Source organism: Prionailurus bengalensis, chromosome C1, assembly GCF_016509475.1.
Source record: "Prionailurus bengalensis isolate Pbe53 chromosome C1, Fcat_Pben_1.1_paternal_pri, whole genome shotgun sequence".
Lineage (NCBI taxonomy): Eukaryota > Metazoa > Chordata > Mammalia > Carnivora > Felidae > Prionailurus > Prionailurus bengalensis.
In genome coordinates, this window is record NC_057345.1 from 31877235 (window position 1) to 31896377 (window position 19143).

Sequence of the window (19143 nt, forward strand, 5' to 3'; positions counted from 1 at the left end):
GTACTGATGGCACTTCGCAGGTGGCCCGGCCGGTGGCAGACACAGGTCCGGTGTTAGGGATAAGCAGCCCCTTGTAGTCCCCTCACTGGATGTCTGTGGCCTTATTGACAAACGCTACTTTGCACTAGAGGGAAAAAACTCTTGAATCTAAGATTAAGAATGTGAGGTGGACCCAAAGATGAGGGGGAGAAGGAAGCTATGGATAAGGTTCTTCCTGTGTTATCTGGAGAGTGTCCACTTGGTGGCCCCACACGGCCACGATCCCCGAAACCACATCAACAACGGGTGTCTGCGCTGACTGCCCAGGGAGGCCAGCCAAGGAGCAGAGGGGCAGGGGCAGAGGCCAGAACTGAGCTCAGCCATCCTGTGGGAGAGGACAGGATGTCCGGAGAGCAAACTCTGGAGCTCGGGGGAGAAGTGGTATGGACCCAGCCTTTGCCATCTGGGCTCCACGGCGGCGCTCCAGCCCATCTGGAACCTTCCCCTTGCGTGTGGGCATCTGCCTGCTGATTCCCGCCCACCTCTGGCAGGGTCCAGCCCCAGCTACCCACAGGTTCTTGGGTCCTGTGTCTTTACACTGGGACTTGTCAGCTGTGGGTCGCTGGAAGCACCTGCAGTGGCTTTGGTGTCGCAGGCCCGGCACAAATGCACAGTGTGTGACATGTGGCTGTCGTGGTCCCTGGTCTAGAGGTTTCCAGCTGTGGAGCTTCCTGATAAAATGAGGTGACTTAGGGCAAGGAGGCTGCCAAAAGCTGAGGGACGATGAGGGGAGGGGTGTCTGGGCTCTCCGAGGCAAGAATGTTCTCCAAGGTTTTAGCGTTAGTTGCAGGGAGGAGGGGGGGAGTCACCTTACGGCTCTTCCTGAGGAGGGATCGTGGTATCGGTGTGAGGGTAGAAACAGTGTCCACTCGGACGACCAGAGCCACAGCCCAGAGATCTCAGGTTGTTTCACAAAGATGTCACCGAGGGATGCTGCGGAGGCTCCTGCTCAGGGCTAACGGCCTGACAACGTGGAGGTGACAGGGACCGCGTGGCCAGCAGCAGGGAGGGGCCACAGGTGGGGAGGGGGCAGACAGTTCCTGAAACCATTCAGCCCTCAGTAGAGCCTGGACTCTTCCGTCCTCTCCTGAAGCACATGAACCTCCTGCTGTTCCTCAGCACCGGAGTCAACGCCCTCTCCTTGTGGTGGTGAGTGTGGCACGTGAAGCTGGCGCCGGGGGCCTGTGACCCCCCCCCCCAGTCCCAGATGTGTTCCCATTTTGTGGGCAGCTGGACTACTGGGGGTTCATGGAGTGGTCTCGCCTGCCCGGCAGGTGTTTGGGGATGCCAGAGGCCACTTCAGCTTCTCCGCAGGACTCTGGGTCACTATCAGAAGGCTTGGCTTTGGGGGGCACCAGGGTGGCTCAGTCGGTTAAAGCAGCCGACTTTGGCTCCGGTCATGATCTCACGGTTGGTGGGTTTGAGCCTCGCATCTGGGCTCTCTGCTGTCAGTGCAGAGCCTGCTTTGGATCCTTTGTCTCTCTCAGTCTCTCCCCTGCTCTCTCTCTCAAAAATAAATAATATTAAAAAAAAAAAAAGGCTTGGCTTTGGGAAACAACTTCAAAAGTCTTTTTTGCAGTCCTGACCCCAGAAGTTAGGGCAGTAGAGCGAAGGGGTAACCATCTTCTCACCTCCTACAGAATCTGACACATGGGTACCTTTCTAGTTCTGTTCCTCGGGAAGCCGGATGAAAGGGGAATGTCAGCTGTCTCAAGGCAACGTTGCTCATGGCAGGAATGGACCGTAACTGTAAATTATCTGGACCAGCCGCTTTGGGCCTCCTCAGTGCCATGACTCAATGGGGCACGTCCCTTGTAGGGACCCGGAAGCGATGCCTGTGGAGTAGCTGTGCCGACGAACTGGGGAGTTCTTGCTCCCTCGGGGCATGATGCTAAGCCAAGGTGAACCCCACGGCTCCCCGATGTGCCCCATCCTCTTGCCACCTGGGCTGTCACCTGGATGATGGCAGGCCCTGCCAGGACTACCCCACCGAGGAGGACTGCTTCATGCTGTCCTGCGGGCGGGTGATGGTGCCTGACAGCCTTCAAGCTGGGTCTTGACTCTGGTCAGCAGGATCCGAGACGGTGGCCCCAGGAGGGTGTGACAGGCACCCCTAATTAGCTGTGGAGTTTGGGCCGAGTAGCTCTCTCCAAGCTTGCAGATGGGAAGAACACGGTCGTTCTAGAGGGTTGTAGGGAGGTTGAAGTGAGATGCAGGACATAAATCACTCGGCCCAAGTGTGTCAGCACAAGCGTACGCTCTTGGAGACTGGGAGGCAAGTGGGGTGGACGCCGATTCGCTCCGTAAGGTGCAACCCCGCAGTGTGCCTGGCTTGTCTACGTGTGCTGGCATTACCTTCAGTCCCCGTGTCTCGTGGGGAAGGGGCACACCGCTAAGTTCGTTGTGGGGGTTCAGTGAGGCCCTCTTTGGCAGTGAATGAACAGCACAGCTTGCCACCCTGGTGCCCAGGAGCCGTTCGGTCCTGTTCTGGTTCGGCAGCCCTGGCCGTGACGGCATCCCAGGGACCACGGTTAGAACCCACAGGAGCCAAGTGGAAGACAGGTTACAAGTCAGTCACCAGGTCTGAACCAGCCATGGTGAGTGCTGGGAGGGCCCTCTGGTCTCATCTGAAACCCTCACACCACATGGGCCCGAAGAAGTGAAGTGACCCGCCCAAAGCATCACAATAAAGAGACTGGCTAGAACCTCAGCCTTGGCCTCCGCGTCAGATTACTTGGCTTCAAACGATTGCTTTGGCGCTTCCTCGCCGTGAGCTAAGCGTGCGTTTCCTGATCTGTAAAATGGGTTTGCCGTGAAGATTTAACAAGACGATTCTAATTCCTGTGGGGTAGTTCCCGGGGCCCTTGGTGACGTAAGAGTGTCAGCTATCGTGAGGTTTTCCTGCATGGTGCTGCTGCCCCCTCCTGTGACCCCCATAGAAACGGGGTCCCACGTCGGCACAACGGGTGCCATGCCAGCTGGCTGGCCCGCACATCTCCTCGCCCCACGATGAGGAGGAAGACGACGAACCTGGCCATGGAGGCTCTTGGAGCTGCTGACCCAAACACGGCTCTTCCCCCTGGGCTCCGCGTAGCCGCCGCGTTCCCTGCTGTCTAGCCACACCAGAGCGGAGCCCTCTGAGGGCAGAGAACGGACTCCACGCCGCCTTCCCAGTGGGCATCTGGCAGGCGGCCTGCTCTTCAGGGACTGCTGGGGTCGGGAGAACTCTTGGGGATCACCTTGTCTACATGCCTCACTTAAGGATGAGGGAGCCAGGACCAAGAACGGCGAGTGCTCCGCCATTGGAGGTGCAGTGCGCCGCCGACTGATTAAAACCACACAGGCATCTATATTGGTTTTTATTTATAAACAAATTGACATAAAAGAAGTCCAGATGGCAGCGGGCGCAGCTGACCTGCTCACAAAGGAAGCATCTGGATAATGGAGAGGGGACAACCAGACTCCAGCCGGGAGACCCTTCCCTCCCATCTGCCTTACGGGCTTTGTGGCCTAAAATCCGGGGGCCTGACCTTCTTCGGCAGCAGTTCTGGCCAGGGCAGGGAGCTGTGTGGGGGAGGGTGTGGGCGGGGGACTCCCATTCACACAGACGAGGCCTGGGGCTGCAGAGGGCCCCTGGAGGCGGAGGGGAAGGTGGCAGACACTCTCTTCTCCCCTAGCTGAGGGGTACACGGTCAAGGCCTGAGGGATCTGTCCACCCCACAGAGCAAGCGCTCCAGGGTGATGTGGTCTGAGAAGAGCCCATGCCTCTCTGGGACCGGGGCGGGGCAGTCTCTCACCTCCTGAAACCCGGTGTCTGGAGCGGGAGGAGTATGAACCGGAGGGCTTGCCCGAGTGCCAGAAACAATAAATTAACAATAAGAAAAGATCTTTTTTTAAAAAAGGTAGAGGTTTGCACCATGAGTTTGGAGTCTGGAGCTCTTGTGAGGAGGTGGCGGGAGCTGTGGGGCAATGGGGTGCCACACCAGGCCCGGCAGGTGGCAGGGGAACTGGGCACGAGTGTCAATTCAGGGCCCTGTTTTCTGGGGCCTCAGAGGTCAGCCCCTTCCTCCATCACCCGGAAGGTGTTCAGTCTAAACGCCCGCTGAAAGGCCAGCGGGCTTGAGAAATAAATACAGAGGGGCCTCAGAGCCGAGGCAGGGCTGAGGGCAAGAGCAGCGCCAGCCCTGGGCCCCACACTCCCCCCTCCTCAGTCCTTCATGGAAGGACGTATCATGGCAGGAGGGGGAGCAGTGGTGGCTCCACACAGCCTCCTGGAGTCCTGAGGCGGCCCTGAGCCCCACTGAGGCGCCCGGAGCAGACTGTTGGCCCTCCCTCCGGGGAGAAGAATGTCGACCCCTTCCGGAGGACCCCGCAGTTGTCTGGGCGGTGTCTCCCGGTTCAGAACTTGCCCTGCTTCAGCCGGTCAATGTGGAAGGAGAGCTTGAGCGCGGGCCCCAGCTTCAGCCCCATGTACTTCATCATCATGTCGCTGCGCAGCAGTAGCAGGGCCTTGCCGTCGATCTCCTGGTGGGGGAGGGGGGAGGCACCATCAGAGGCCTGGTGGGTCTGACCACCCAGGTTCTGATGAAAGCCGCCCAGGCACGCGGGGCCCAGTGAGCACGCTGTGCCGCTAAAGCCTACCTGTTCCCACAGCTTCTGCTGCCGGCCCCGCATCTGCTACCGAGCCCAGCAGGTGCGCTCTTCACAGGAGCTCATGCTGGCTTCCCTTCCCTGCTGCCTGAGGTGTTTCCCCACCTTCACAGCTGCTGACGGCCCGGCCCGGGTAGGTTCCATGTCTCCCAGCAAGCCTCCCCCATCCTGTGTTCGTCCCCTCTCCCAGACTGGTTTTATACTGGCCCTCAACTGTCACTCCGTGAGTCATCTTCCTTCCTGAGCAGCAGGGGCCCCTCTGTGTGAAATAGACCCAGAGCAGGCACTTGCTGAGCCACTGTGAGACCTTCAGGCCGGACCTAAGAGCACCCCCAGACCCAATGGCATGAGAGACTGGAATGATTGATGAAAGGGAGCACATCTGTTCTGAGCACCCAATGGGTAGAACAGCACCCAGCAGCAGGGGCTGCTGGGAAACGGGTTTGTGCCCAAATCAGGAGTATGGTCACCGCAGGCGAGTCAGGAGCGGTGCTTGGCTACACAGCCAAATGTTCACTTGAAGAGATGGTGGCGGTTCCCAGAGGAACAAGGACATGATGGGGGCTGATGAGGTTGGAGAGTAGGGGCCAGGTGGCAGGGGACTCTAACCTGGGCTGAGGCCCCCGATTCTCAGGCAAAGGCAGGCAGATGGGAGAGCACACACGTCTAGGAAAAGAGGAGAGTCCTTTCCCCAGGCCTGAGCCCACAGGCCACGCACCCAGCAGGAATGTGGCTGAGTCAGACCTACACTGCAGGAGGGGGCTGAGCTCAGTGCCCGACAAGGGCGGCTGGAGACCTGAGATATCGTCTCCATATGGTGTGTCACGTGCTTAGTCTCGGGGGCCTTTAAGAGTCTACAAATTGCCGAAGCAAGACTCCCAGTGGACACAGGAGAGGTCAGGCGGGGGCACCTACGTGTTTGCGAAAGAGGTCAGCGTGGGGTCCAAGCTGGGGATCAGCTTCCCGGACAAACTGCATCACGTCCTCTACTGTCCACGAGGAGGGGTCCCGGCCACTCAGTCGCGAGGCATCCCGGCTTTCCAGGTATCGGTCCGACCCTGCAGGACAGGAGGGCACCTGCCATAACGGGTGGGGACTGGTTTGTAACGCATCCCCACTCTCCTTGGCACGTCCCGATGGCCCTGTGGGTGAGGCTCACGTTAGTGCCAGAGCAGAGCAACTGGAGGTGGCTGAGGGAGGGAAGGGTTTTTCCACAAAGGGATGAGGATCTGAGACTCTTCTTAAGCCAAATCTTTGTTCTTTAAGAGTAGATCTGATTTTGGAAAGGGCCAGAAGAAATTTTACATTAAGGCTGTGGTTCAGCCTGGACCAAAGTCAGCGGGAACAATGAGTGAGGGGATTACTTGGGCTCACTGGGGGTCTGGTGGGTAAGGCTGCTTTTACCTTGGCTCTGGGGACCATTTCTAGATACACTTTGGCAGATGGGCAAGATTAGAGCCAAATCTAATTTGGGGTCTAGGGAGAAAAAAAGTGGTGGAAAATACTCTGTGCCTCTTCCAAGGCCTGGAGAATAGCTAACCTTGCTACAGCCTAATAGTGCAGAGGCAGAAAATAGTCTTGCCTTGGCTGCTAGGAATCTCAGTTAATTTAGTGCACTGCTTAGAGCTTTTATCTCAACCTTGGCTCAAATACAGTTCCTCCCATTTCCCCTGTGGGGTCTGGACTCTCTGAAATCTGAACTCCTTACCATGCATGGTCTAGAAAGTACTGCAGCATCTGGCCCTTTCTGCCTCTGACTGCACCTCAACCCCCTAACCCCACCCCTTCCTTGTCATGCTCCAGACACACTAGCTTGCTTTCTGCTTCTCGAATAGGCTATGCCTTTATCCTTTGACCTGTAATTTCCTTGGTCTGGAATGTGCTTTTCCCAGGACTTTGCATACCTGATTCCTTCTCAATATTTGGGTCTTATCTCAAACATCAATTCCTCACAGACCTTCACCAACCTTCTAGCAAAAATATTCCATTCCCCACACAGCCACTATCAATCCAATTATCTCCTTTTCCCCAGCACGTATCACTACCTAAAATATTTTCATGTATTTATGTTTACTGTCTTCTCCTATTTTCTGCCCTATTTCTTTGTGATATTGTGACTTTTAATAAGAAAAACACACATATTTGGTCTTTGTCCTGTTCCCTGGCAAGAACTCCTAAAATTCTTGGAATTTCCTAAATGGTGAGAGAAAGAAAGGTGCCTTTTGTTATTCACGACAAGCCTTTTCTAGCCACACCTGAGCATGTTCCTGAGGTCACTTCTGGAAAGTCCCTAAAGGATGGGGGTTGCCTGCCAACCTCCCTGGGGAGGAGAGTGGCCAATGACTTAACTGATTGTGCCTGTGTAATCAAGGTTCTGTAAAAACCCCAAACGATGGGGTTCGGAGGGCAAGAACCCCTGGTTGGTGGACACATGGAGGTGTGGGATCTGTGTGTCTGGAGAGGGCGTGGAAGCTGGTGCTCCCTCCCACATGCCTCGCCCTGGGCAGCTCTGCCATCCGGCTGTTCCTGAGTTTTCTCTGGTTACAGAAAGCTGGTAACCTAGTAAGTTTTCGTGAGTGAACCCAAGGAGGTGACTGTGGGAACCCTTGATTTAGTCGGCCAGTCAGAAGCACGGGTGACATCCCGGACCTTCGACTGGCCTCTGGTGGCATGGGGCAGGGGGCTTGTGGGACCGAACCCTTAGCCGATGGGATCTGATACTCTCTTCACACAGTGTCAGAGTTGAGTTAAATTGTAGGACACCCAGGTGGTATGGCACAATTGTTTGGTGTGGGGAGAGCTGCACGTGTGGTGTCAGGGGGGAAGTCATGTTGAATGGAGTACTGGGCGTAAGGGAGACAGACACACAGGGGGGCGGTGGTTTCCTTTCACAGTCTCCAGGACATAAAAGAGGGCCTGGGCAGCCATAGTGGACACTCAGACAGGTTTGTTAAATGAACGAATGACCCTACATAATAGTTACTTGTGTATTTTTCTGGCTCCCCAACCAGACTGTCTGTCTTGAGGCAGGGACCTTGCCTTGTTCACGTCTGTATCCTCACCACTCAGGAGATGCCTGTCACACAGCTGAGAGGCGAGCTGAAACCCACCTAGGAGAGCAGAAGGCTGTACTCGGCAACTGTCTCTTGCAAAGGCTAAAAATCTCCTCCATTTCCCTTCACTCTGGGTGGGTCCCAGGTCTAAAAGTCAAAGCACATTTGGCTTGGCCCAGCCCCTGCTCCCTGGGGAAGAGCCTCCGGGGAGTTACATCTCCAGCTTGTAGCTGGGCACTGACCAGATGAGGGGAGAAGTGTGTCAGGGCAAGCAGGGTGACGATCGCCACAGAAATTCCGATGGCTTTTTAGAGGCAGTGGTAGAAAGGAAGTTGGAGAGGGCTCTGAGCCAGCCACCTCTCCCTGCCCTGACAGTGCACTGTGACACTGACAGAGAGACTGGCTGCAGAGATTACGGACAGCAGAGAGAAGATATACTCATGGACGTGTCCCTGGACCATCTCGGCCAATTCCTTGACCTAGGGGAGCTAAGAACCAAACACACACACAATGACATTATACACATATAAACATAAACGCACGCACATATTCACACATCTGATGCTACTACGTATTTCTGAGTTTGTCTGGCAGCCTCCTCCTGTTCCAACACACCCCAGGAGGACAAGTGGCAGGAAGTTGCTAATTTATATGGTGGTCGGGAGAGACAGCTCTGAAATGATGACACCTGAGCACAGACCGTGAGGCAGAAGGGTGACTGGCATGTTTACGGTGAAGCCGGGAGGCCTGTGGGCCAGAGCTGAGCGAATGAGGAGAGAGTGGTAGGAGATAACCTCTGAGAGGTAGTGTGTGTGATGGGCTGGGGGGCATGGTGGTGCACATAACAGGACCTCGATGCCACCAAAAAAACCATTGGCTTTTCTGAGCGAAGTAGGTCGGTTTTGAGCAGAGGAGTGACTGGAACCAACTTACAGTGGAAAGGATCGCTCTCAGAGCCCATGTGAATAGACTTGGGCTTCGGGGGAGGGCAGAAGGGAGACCAGTCCAAGCAAGAGACGACTGTGGCGTGCAGCAGGTAGTAGTGGTGGATGTCGGGAAGAGTGAACAGTAGGAAGAACCCCCACCACCCGCCACTGTCAGCTCATCTGACCCTTAAAACAGCCCTTGAGGGAAGCAGCAGCATCTTCCGTTTAGAGATGAGGGAGCTGAGGCCCGGAGAAGTGAAGTGACTTTCCCAAGACCACACAGCTAGGAAGAAGACAAGTCAGTGCCCTGGATCTGTCTTCTCCTATCCCCATTTCTGCACACAGACGACAGCGGGATTCTCTCCCACTGCCCGATGAGAGCTGGTGGTTACCCCTCAAGGAAGGCAGAGGGTCTCAGTCTGAGAATGACTAAGGCAGGTGAGGCACATCTAAGGCAGGTGGCCAGACTAGTAAACCGGTGCCTACTCATCCTCGATTAGTGAAATAAGAGGGGACAGACTCAACATGTGAATTCTTCGGGACAAACAGTTCTAGTGCCAAATGGAATCCTTCATAGCCGTATGAGGTTCTACAGGGTCACAAGAGATTTAGACCGTGACCTGGCCAACAGGCTCACACGCATTCCAAAGGAAGAGAGGAGGTGCCCGGAGACAAGAGTGACATCTCAGGCCGGTGGCGCATGGGGCAGCCATCAAGCAGCACTCCCAACAGAGAGGGCCTCGGGAGGGAGGACGGTGACGGAATCCCTTCACACCTGGGGGGTGATTAAGCTTCCCAAGTGATCCCTTATCCCCGCTTCCATCTGATCCTTGTCACACTCCTGTGAAAAGACCAGGTCCATATCACCATGTCCAGTGCACAAAAGAGGGGTGTGGAGACCTGAGAGGTGAGACGACTCCCCCAAGACTCAAGGCGGGAAATCAGCTGGCGGCTCTGCCTGGACTTTAGCGCTGCCCATGCCCCGCACCGCCTTGCTGGGTGACGGCCTGGCTTCTTCCCCCCACTCGGTCTCCCTAAAACTCTCTCTCCTGAGGCCGCTTCTCTCCACGGCAGGCCCTGTCAATGGAATCTTCTTATTGTTCCACACGCCGGGGGCTGGGAGTGTGGAGGTGGCACTTTCCCGTCTCTCCATGGCCACTTTTAGGCCTTTCTCCTATGAAAGCTCATGTTCATCAGAGGCCAGATATGTGCCCAGCCACCTGCTCGTCCTGTTCACTGTCGCCTCCAGACCTCTGGGCTTCTACCCCTTGTGAGATGGAGATTGCTCGGTATGTCGGTCACAGCCTCCTGCTCCAGCCGGTTCCTGTCCTCATCCTCAGAGGCACTCAGTCACCCACCTGGCCTCCAGTGACCTTCACCTCCACTCTGCTTCAAATACCTCCCGCCAAGGCCACTGCCTGCTTCCTGCCATCACTTGGAACAAATCCACTTCAGAAACGTAAACATCCCTTTCTCTGACCCCAACCTCCCATGTCTGTAACTGTCCTGGACTTCAGTCCACTAAACCCATTACGTCACAGAGACATTTAGCCCAGCAGACTCACAATTCCCCATCCTTCAGCCTTGTCCCAGCCTTGCTTCTTCTTCCCTACCTGGCCCGGTCCGGTGCTGATGGTCTAAACGGCCGTCCCTCCAGCTCCCCCACTCCCTGGCCCTCTTGCCCTTCTACCTCAACGTGAAACTTTCATCCGCAGACAGTCTTTTCTCATTCCCACATCTAGGTTTCTAAGACCACAGAAGAAAACCACATCTCTGGCAAAATGGCAGACTAGTCTCCAAGCACAGCTGGGCCTTCAGTGTTTCCCGAAAGCCAGTCCCTTCTCCTTGCTCCATCTCCCCCTGTCTGCTCTTGACCAGTCCAGTCTGGGAGCTCCCCTAAGCCCTTCTCTACTCGCCCTCTCCCCATTCACTCATGGCCACCATCAATCTTTCCTCCGGTCTCAAAGAACAAGGCTTAAGGCCAACCCATTTTTCTATGCCCTGGGTCCCTAACCCTTCCCACCGCACCACACCCACAGCTTTACTCTCTTCTCTTTCCTATATTCTTCATTTCTTCTTCTTGGAAGGCACAACTTGTCTGCTGATAAACACATCGGGGCGCTCCCACTCTTGAAGACCTTCTTTTGTAGGTCACCATTTTTCTTTTTCTTAAGCCCTCTTTAGTACCTCACCATGCTATCTGCCCTCATCGCCCTCCACAACCTCTGAGGCTGCTCTTGCTAAGGTCGTCAATTACCCACTAATCACCACCTCCGACAGATAGTTGCCAAATCTTTGTTGTGGTGCGCTCTCTTTGAAATGCTCTCTGTAATCCTGGCCACTGCAACATCAGATTTTGTTTTTCCTCGCATTTGACTACTTCTTTGTCGTCTCCTGGGATCTTCTTCCTGCTCCCACCTCCTGAACTTTGTTGGTCCCCAGGACTCCACCTTTGGTCAATTGTTCTTTTCATTCTACCCATACACTCCTGGGAAGTGGCTGGCATTCATCCTACAGCTTCAACTACCATCTGTATGCCGATGACTCCCAAACATTTATCTTCAGTTCAGTTGTCTTCCCTGAGAATCAGACCTGCAGAGCCACTGCCTGGTGGATGTCACCTAGATGACCTGTGGGCTCCCTCCCTGTCTTTCTACGGCTGGTCCCCTCTCTCACTGAATGGCACCCTGCCACCCCATCTAGAAACCAAGGAGACATTCCTCCTCCCTTCTTTCTCACTATCCTCAAATCTGACTGTATCTCCCTTGTGAATAGTTTTTTAACCCATTTGCTCTTCTATAAACTATCTACCACTTTTCTAATCCAGGCCTTTATCTGTTCTGGTTTGGCCCACTCCCCAACCTCCTAAGTGGCCTCTCTAGTCTGTCCTTCCTCAAGTGTGTCCTCAACACAGTAGTATGTGATCTGTTCAAAACACAAAACTCTTTAGGTCTCGCCTCTAATTAAAAGCCTTCGGCAGCTTCACACTGCCTGCAGGATCCACTCCAGACTCCATCATGCTCCACAGCTTTGGGTCCTCTGTGAAGCAGCCCCCTGACCTTTCCAGGCTTTTCTGTTTCAAGTCCCAGTATCACACTTTATGTTCAGCGATACCAAAGTGCATGCAGTTCCATGTGCACCATCTGTACCAGTTCTTATCCCTCTGTCCTTGTTCCGCTATGCTCTCTTCCTGGAAAGCTCTCCCTCCCCTACTACTCCTGATCTCACCGCTCACAGCTTTGAAGTCTCGGACAGGGTGGTGTCACCTTCTCAAGGAAGCTTCCCCTAGGAGCGCCTGGGTGGCTCAGTCGGTTAAGTGTCCGACTTCGGCTCAGGTCATGATCTCATGGTTTGTGAATGTGAGCCCCACGTCGGGCTCTGTGCTGACAGCTCAGAGCACGGAGCCTGCTTCGGATTCTGTATCTCCCTCTCTCTCCCTGCCCCTTCCCTGCTCATGCTGTCTCTCTCTCTCTCTCTCTCAAAAATAAATAAACGTTAGGGGCGCCTGGGTGGCGCAGTCGGTTAAGTGTCCAACTTCAGCCAGGTCACGATCTCGCGGTCCGGGAGTTCAAGCCCCGTGTCGGGCTCTGGGCTGATGGCTCAGAGCCTGGAGCCTGTTTCTGATTCTGTGTCTCCCTCTCTCTCTGCCCCTCCCCCGTTCATGCTCTATCTCTCTCTGTCCCAAAAATAAAAATAAAACGTTGAAAAAAAAAAAATTAAAATAAATAAATAAATAAATAAATAAACGTTAAAAAAAAAAAAAATTCAAGGAAGCTTCCCCTGGATACCGAGCTTGGGTTAGGAGTTCTTCTTTCCTGCAGTTTTCATACTATCCAAAGCACATCTCTGTACTCAAGATATGTCTTACAATTGTGTTGAAGTGTTTGTCTCTCCTGTAAGACTGTGAACACTCTGAGGACCAGAAGCGATTGACTTTTGCATCCCCATGCTGAACACAGATGGTCTTCGAATGAATGGCTAATAAATGAATGGGGGTACCTTTCCCTGTCCCTTTGGCTCTTAGTTTCCACTGTTGTCAAGCCAATCCCAGAGCTCCAGACGCCTCCCTGGTGCCTAGCTAGACACAAATGGTAAGTCTGGACCCCGTCCAACTGCCAGGCAGGGGGCAGCCAGCGCTCAGTGAGGAAGGAAGGGAAGAGCGAAGGTCAGAACTGCAGTCAGCTTACCCCTGGAGCACAGCCTGCGCACAGCCGAGGCAGGACTCAGTGGGAGGCCACAAGATGGAAGCAGAGGCCGGTACCCGTGGGTTCGAAGGTTTTGGGAGCTGCTGACAAGGTTGGTGGGAGTCAAGGCGGAGTCCATGGAGTCTGAGTGTGGTTCCAAGGACCGGGTCAGACTATTCCCCAGGACAAAGCTTTCACCTGGAAAACAGTAAAACCAGAGTTAGAGCAGGAACTAGTCTAGAAGGACTGCCGGCGCGCTGGCCTCCCAGGTACCTGTTTGGATGGAGCAAGAGGCAGCAAGACAGAAAGTTCTAGGCTATCTTAGGAGGCCTGTGTACTAGGCATGGCTCTGGCTCTCACTAGGTGACCTTAGTCAAGCCCAGTGCCATTCTCTGGACTTGTATCTCCTTAGGGACTCTTCCTTTTAGATTAGATAGTCTTTGAAGTTTCTTGTGGTCTGGATGTCTTAAGCTTTTTCTGGATAAGGAGAACCTTAAAACAAATAGAACTATTTTAGGAAGAGGCTGCCTCCCTACACACGAGATGCTAGTGCAGGGGACAGGGGTGCTGGAGAAGAGGTATGATTACTTAGATGAGGACACTTTAAAAGGTGACCCCCTCAGCCAGCAAGACATCTCAGAAACGCTCCTCAGTCCCCAACTAACAGCCTGCCTATGAAGGGTCTGCTCCTTGGTTCCCTCCCTCCTTTCGTACTTGCCTTGTGGAACAGAACTACCCCAAGGAAGCTGGGCTTATGCGGCGGTGAGAATAGGGCCGTGGAGACCAGAATCTGGATTAGAACTTGGCTCTGGCACTGGGTAGACAAGGTGCTTCTCTCAGAACCGCACTCTCCTCATTTAGGACATGGGAAGCCCCCTTCCTCTGAGGCCCAGCCCCTCAGCTGGGCAGCAGCCCCTAATGAGTGCACTCCAGAACCTGAAGCAGACTCCCTCTCGTGACTGGGCTCCGCCCACACTCAGTCAGTTCCTCAGCCCTGCTCACATCATCTCTGCCTAAAGGAGGAGTGCTGGGTCCTGGGCCACCCCCCGCCCCCATCCTTTGTAGCTTTTCTTAGAGGTCGGCTGTTCAGGTAACGCTTGGGATTCACTCAGGCCTGTGATCAACACTACAGTCAAACACACGGTTTGACTACAGTCAAACACACGGTCTGGCACACGGTAAGACTTCTGTGGCAAGACGGGTTAGGATTTTAGGACTACTTTCTACTACCTGAACTTGCAGGGTAACCGGGGGCTTAAAGTCAAATCCAGCTATTTGCCCTTAATCTCGGGAGTGTGACTGACAAAGCCCTACCCCGGCAATGGTCCCGGAGAGAGAAGTCTCTGGGGACCTGGAACGCAGCCCACCCCTTTAGGCAGACGAGCCTTCAGATTCCTATCTTCCAGGAGAGGGGACCACAGCAGCGTCCCACTTTTGAGACAGCACAGGACTCCAAGCCAGCAAACAGGAGGCCCGGGTTCTACACCTGGGCTCCTGCCCTTCTCCAGGTATTTGACCTCGTGCAAGCTGTCTGTCCTCTCAGCGCCAGCTTCATCTGTAAAAGGCGGGGGGGGGGGGGGGGGGGGGGGGGAATCCCTCTCTCTCATGCTGAGAACATCAAATGAGAAAATGGAATGAGATGGACTTTACCAAGGTGGGGAGTTATTTTATTTATCCTTCACTCAGAGTTACGGCAAGCCTACGTTCTCTGCAGTAACTCGGGAAAAGGATGAAATCTAGTTTCTGCATGCACCTTTCGAGCCCTCATTACCTGGCGAAAACCGCGGACAGCACAACTTGCCTCACCCGAACTAGCGTGTGAAGCATCAGCAGGACAGTATGGGGGGCTCACCAGCTGCTGATGCAAGTCAGCATCTCTTCCTCTCAGCGATGCTACGAATGGCAGTGGAGGCCTAGAGTCTGAGTTGAGGGGCCTGAACACCGGGACAGGGGCAACGGCACCAGGCCAGGTCATTAAAGCTCTCCTAATGAGAGGCAGTGGACAGATGAAGAATCATGCCTGGGAGGGCCCTGGGAGGGCCTCGTCTACTTAAGGCTGACCAGACGAGGGCCTGGCTGCCTCAGCAAGACAGTGCAGCAAAGCAGACTGCAGTGCTCTCAAACTGTGCTCTACAGATCCCCGAGGGCCTCCAGAGGGAGGCCAAGTGAGTAGGCCTCTGGGTCTCACCCCAGGTTCTAGCAAAACAGCTCTGGTTTTAACTTTTATACCCCAGAGTTTTCATATAATCCTGCCTTTGAAAAAAGGAGTTCTACTGCTAAAAGGAACCTTGCAACCATTGGCCCAGGGTCAGAAGTTAGGGCTGCAAGACTCGAGTTCTATTTCTGGCATTACCACTGGTCACTGATCTCTGCCTTTTTCTTGGGATTCAGTTTGCCCATCTATAAAAAGACACTAAGGAGCACCTGGGTGGCTCAATCGGTTAAGTGTCTGACTTTGGCTCAGGTCATGATCTTGCAGTTCACGAGTTTAAGTCCCACGTCGGGCTCTGTGCTGACAGCTCAGCGCCTGGAGCCTGCTTCAGACTCTGTGTCTCCCTCTCTCCCTGCCCCTCCCCTGCTTGTACTCTGTCTCTCTGTCTCTCTGTCTCTCTCTCTCAAAATAAATAAAACATTAAGAAAAATTTTTTAAAAAGACAATCTCATGTGGTCAATTTAAATGAAATTTGCTGTGGATGTGTTAGAGACGTAAGAACAGTCAGCATGGGAAGGAGCTCATTCCTTCATTCAGCAAACATCTGTTGAGCATCCTTTGAGTACTAGCTCCTGTGCTAGGGACGGGGTATGCAGAGGTAAACAGACAGATAAAGGCCTTTCCTCATGCACTGATTTCCAGTCAGAAGCAGATTTTTTTGGAGTCTCACCTTGTAAGGCTACCCTAAAAACAAGAGTTCCCAGGGGAGGATGGCAAGAATGGTGGGGGGAGGTCTAGAAATCATGCAAAGGAGAAAGAGCCCACGAATGCATGATCTGGAGAAAAGTCAGGGGTGACAAATAACCTGAGGACAGTCAAGGGAAGGGAAGAGAACTGGAGGTAGATTGGATCTTCTGAAAGGCAGCCAGTAAAACAGGGGACAGGAGTTATAAGAAGACAGATTTGGGCTCAACAGTGAAGGCACTGTAGCAATCAGAAGTGCCCAGCAATAAAATCGGTTGCCAAAGGTGATGGTGAGCAACCTGTCATTGGGAGCACTTAAGCAGAAGTCAGATGACCACCCGATCTGCTGGGCTAGACACTAGATCATCTCTAGACCACTTTCCATTTCTGGGATTCAAGGAATCTGTGCTAACAACCGTGCTTTCCCCTTCCTGGGGTGAAACAAATGAAAGAAACTAGAATTTTCTAAGAATTTCTGGAATTTTCTAGGAAAATTCTTATGCCAACACAAGACCCAGAGACTACCACAGTTCCTGCGTATGCTTAAGTCTGCCTCATGAAAAAAAAAGTCCTCTGAACTACGTGTCCTACACCCTCTACTACACTTTAATTCAGCAAACATTATCAGATATTTGCTATGTGACAGGGAGACAGATACTGTGAACGATGAAAAAGACAGATTATTGTCCCTTCCCTCAAGGAATAATTAATCTAGTGGGAAGGATGACAAAATACAAGCTTATAAAAAATTAGAAACTATTGTAAATATTACTAAGCAAATAGGGTATTAAGACAGAAAATAACAAGGGGGGCTTTTTTAGATGAGGAGACCTTGAGAGGTCTCCTTGACAAGATGATGTTTAACAGCTGTGGTCTGAAGCATCCACGTAGAGGTATGCTAAACAATGTGCTTGGTTTTAGGGTTCGCTGGCAGCCCCAACGAATCCCAAGCATTATCTAAACATTTGATCTCCAAGAAACACTGCAAAACTGCAAAGGATAGGAACATGCCCCAGGATGCCCCTCACCTGCAGAGAATTCTGTGGAAAGGGCCAAGGAGCTGACGTGGCTTAGGTACAACCTAATCATCTGCTGTAGGTCTCCTGGTACAATGGCTAAGGGCTGCTGCCTGGTAACTTATAGAAAGATCTTGAGTAGAAAAACAGCTTGGAATATTTGGGGAAATGGCGGAAAAACAGTGTAGCTGAAATATATGGAAGGAAGAGATGAATCTGGCACGGTAGGCAAGAACCAGATGATGCAGAATACTGCAAACCAGAGTAGGACACCTGGATTTTACTGTCAGTGTATTAGAATGCCACTACAGAGTTTTAGGTTAGGGCATGCCATGAGCTCCTTTATGCCTGAAGAATACCCTTTGGGCTATTAGGTAGAAAATGGAGCAGAGAGGAACGAGAGAGGAGACCAGATAGGCCAGAAAGGACCTCTCAGGCCAAGAGAGAGAGGATAATGGCAAAGGCAGTAGACTGATAAGACGTACATGGCTTTAGGAGACATTTTGGATTTCCACTAAGGCAGAGTAGCAGGGTCTAGGCATATCTGATTTCTTGGAACTGAAAACAAAAAGACAAAATACACGAAATAACCATTTTCAGACACTGGGCATCAGGTAGTGCAGGACGGTGATTCCTGAAAAGGGGTAACAAAAAAGGTGAGCCCTAGGCTTGCTCTCAGCTCACTGTCAAGAGTGTTTCCAGGCCACAGTGGAGGCAGGGGAAGATAAGACAGAGCCGGTGAGCTCCCTGAGCTGAGGAGATGGGGCCGAGTCCAGATAGGCCAAGGCGGCTACAGTTCATGGGTCAGAGCTCTGGAGAGGTGATTACAACTAGATTTCAAATGCTCAAGAAGACAGAGCAAAGACTATGCAGGTTAAGCAAAAATACCAAAGACATAAAAAGACCCAAGTCAAACTTCTAGAAATGAAAACACAATGTCTGAGATAAAAATACATGAGATGGATTAAGAGTGGATTAGACACTGTAGAAGAAAAGATTAGCTAACTTAAACACACCTACAGAATTTATCCAAAATAACGCACAGAAAAACGGCTGAAAATATTTAAAAAGCATCACTAAACAGTGGGAAAACTTCAAGGAGACTCATATATGTCTAATTGGAGTCTCCAAAGAAGAGGTGAAGAAAATATATATGAAGAAAGAATGGTAGAAAGTTTTTCACATTTGATAAAAAGCTGTAAACCCACATGTCCAAGAAGCTCAGGGGACTCTCAGCACAAGAGGCATGAAGAAAACCTCACCAAAGCACAGCATAGTCAAATGGCTAAAAACCAATAATAAACAGAAAACCTTAAAAGCACCCTGGGGGGGTGTGGAGGGGGGTGGGAACAGCATGAGACCAAAAAGAAGAATGACAGCAGACTTCTCATCAGAGACAACGCAAACCAGAAAACAATGGAGTGACATCTTTTAAAAAGTGCTGAACAAAAAAAGAGTCAATTTTAAAAGTATCTTTCAGAAACAAAGACAACCCCCCCCCCCAAAAACAAAAGACTTTTTCAAATATACAAAACTGAAAGCATTTGTGTCCAGTAGACTGTAACTCTGCGAAATGTTAAGGAAAGTCCTTCAGCAGGGAGAAGATACGAAACTCTGGCTCTACACTAAAAAAATGGAAAGTACCAGAATACCAGAAAGGGTAACTATGAAAGGGTAAATATAAAATAATTTTTTCTTTTATGTTAAAAGAATATATTTTTTATATTGAAAAAATTTAAAAGAGGATTACCTATTTAAAGTAAAATAATAATGTATAGTGGGATTTACAATATATGTAAAAGTAAAACGTATGGTAACAATAGCACAAAGGCCAGAAGACGGGGAGAGTGTACCAGCTGTAAGGTTCTTATGCGATATGTAAAGGGATAAGACTATGGCTCCAAGGTAGACTGTGATATGTAAAAAATGTATAATATAAACTAAAGCAATCACTAAACTAAAACAAAGAATTAAATTAGTTATAGCTAATAAGCCAATAAGGAAATAGAAATCATAAAAAAACTGGATTAATCCACATGAAGGCAGAAAAAAGAGAACACGGGATAGATGGAACAAATCTCTCTACCAACAGCTTTTGTCTTTGTTCTTTGAGTTGAAAGTAAAGATCTGGGTGGGCTATGTGGTTCTTTCATTTATATAATTACATTGTTACATTTATATAGTTTTGGTTTTGAAAGACAAAGTCTGGGAAATTGGAGATAAGAGGAAACAAAATTATTCTGCATAATATATTAAGCTGGAGTTGCCTGCTGATAGCTGGAAAAGGAGGAGGTATGGGATGGAAGGAATAGAGAACAGAGAAGAAAATCCCCCAGACCTAGAGTGGGCCCCAGAAATGGCAGCAGGCTGAGGCCGAAG

The 19143-nt window shown here is 51.8% G+C and overlaps 1 protein-coding gene across 18 annotated transcripts in view; it reads right to left on the reverse strand.

Annotated features, from left to right (window-relative positions):
* Nucleotides 1-3385: 3385 nt before the first annotated feature.
* Nucleotides 3386-19143, reverse strand: part of SCMH1 (Scm polycomb group protein homolog 1) — a 188452-nt gene continuing 172694 nt past the window's right edge. For 13 of the 18 annotated variants that reach the window (XM_043574578.1, XM_043574579.1, XM_043574581.1 and 10 more), the window contains 3 exons: nt 12856-13050; nt 5605-5831; nt 3386-4563 (listed from right to left, as the gene is read on the reverse strand). In XM_043574578.1, the coding sequence (XP_043430513.1) occupies nt 4438-4563; nt 5605-5831; nt 12856-13050 (548 nt within the window). In that variant the 3' untranslated portion in view covers nt 3386-4437. The remainder of the gene's footprint in view (nt 4564-5604; nt 5832-12855; nt 13051-19143) is intronic. The other 5 variants (XM_043574594.1, XM_043574580.1, XM_043574591.1 and 2 more) reach the window with 2 other exon arrangements.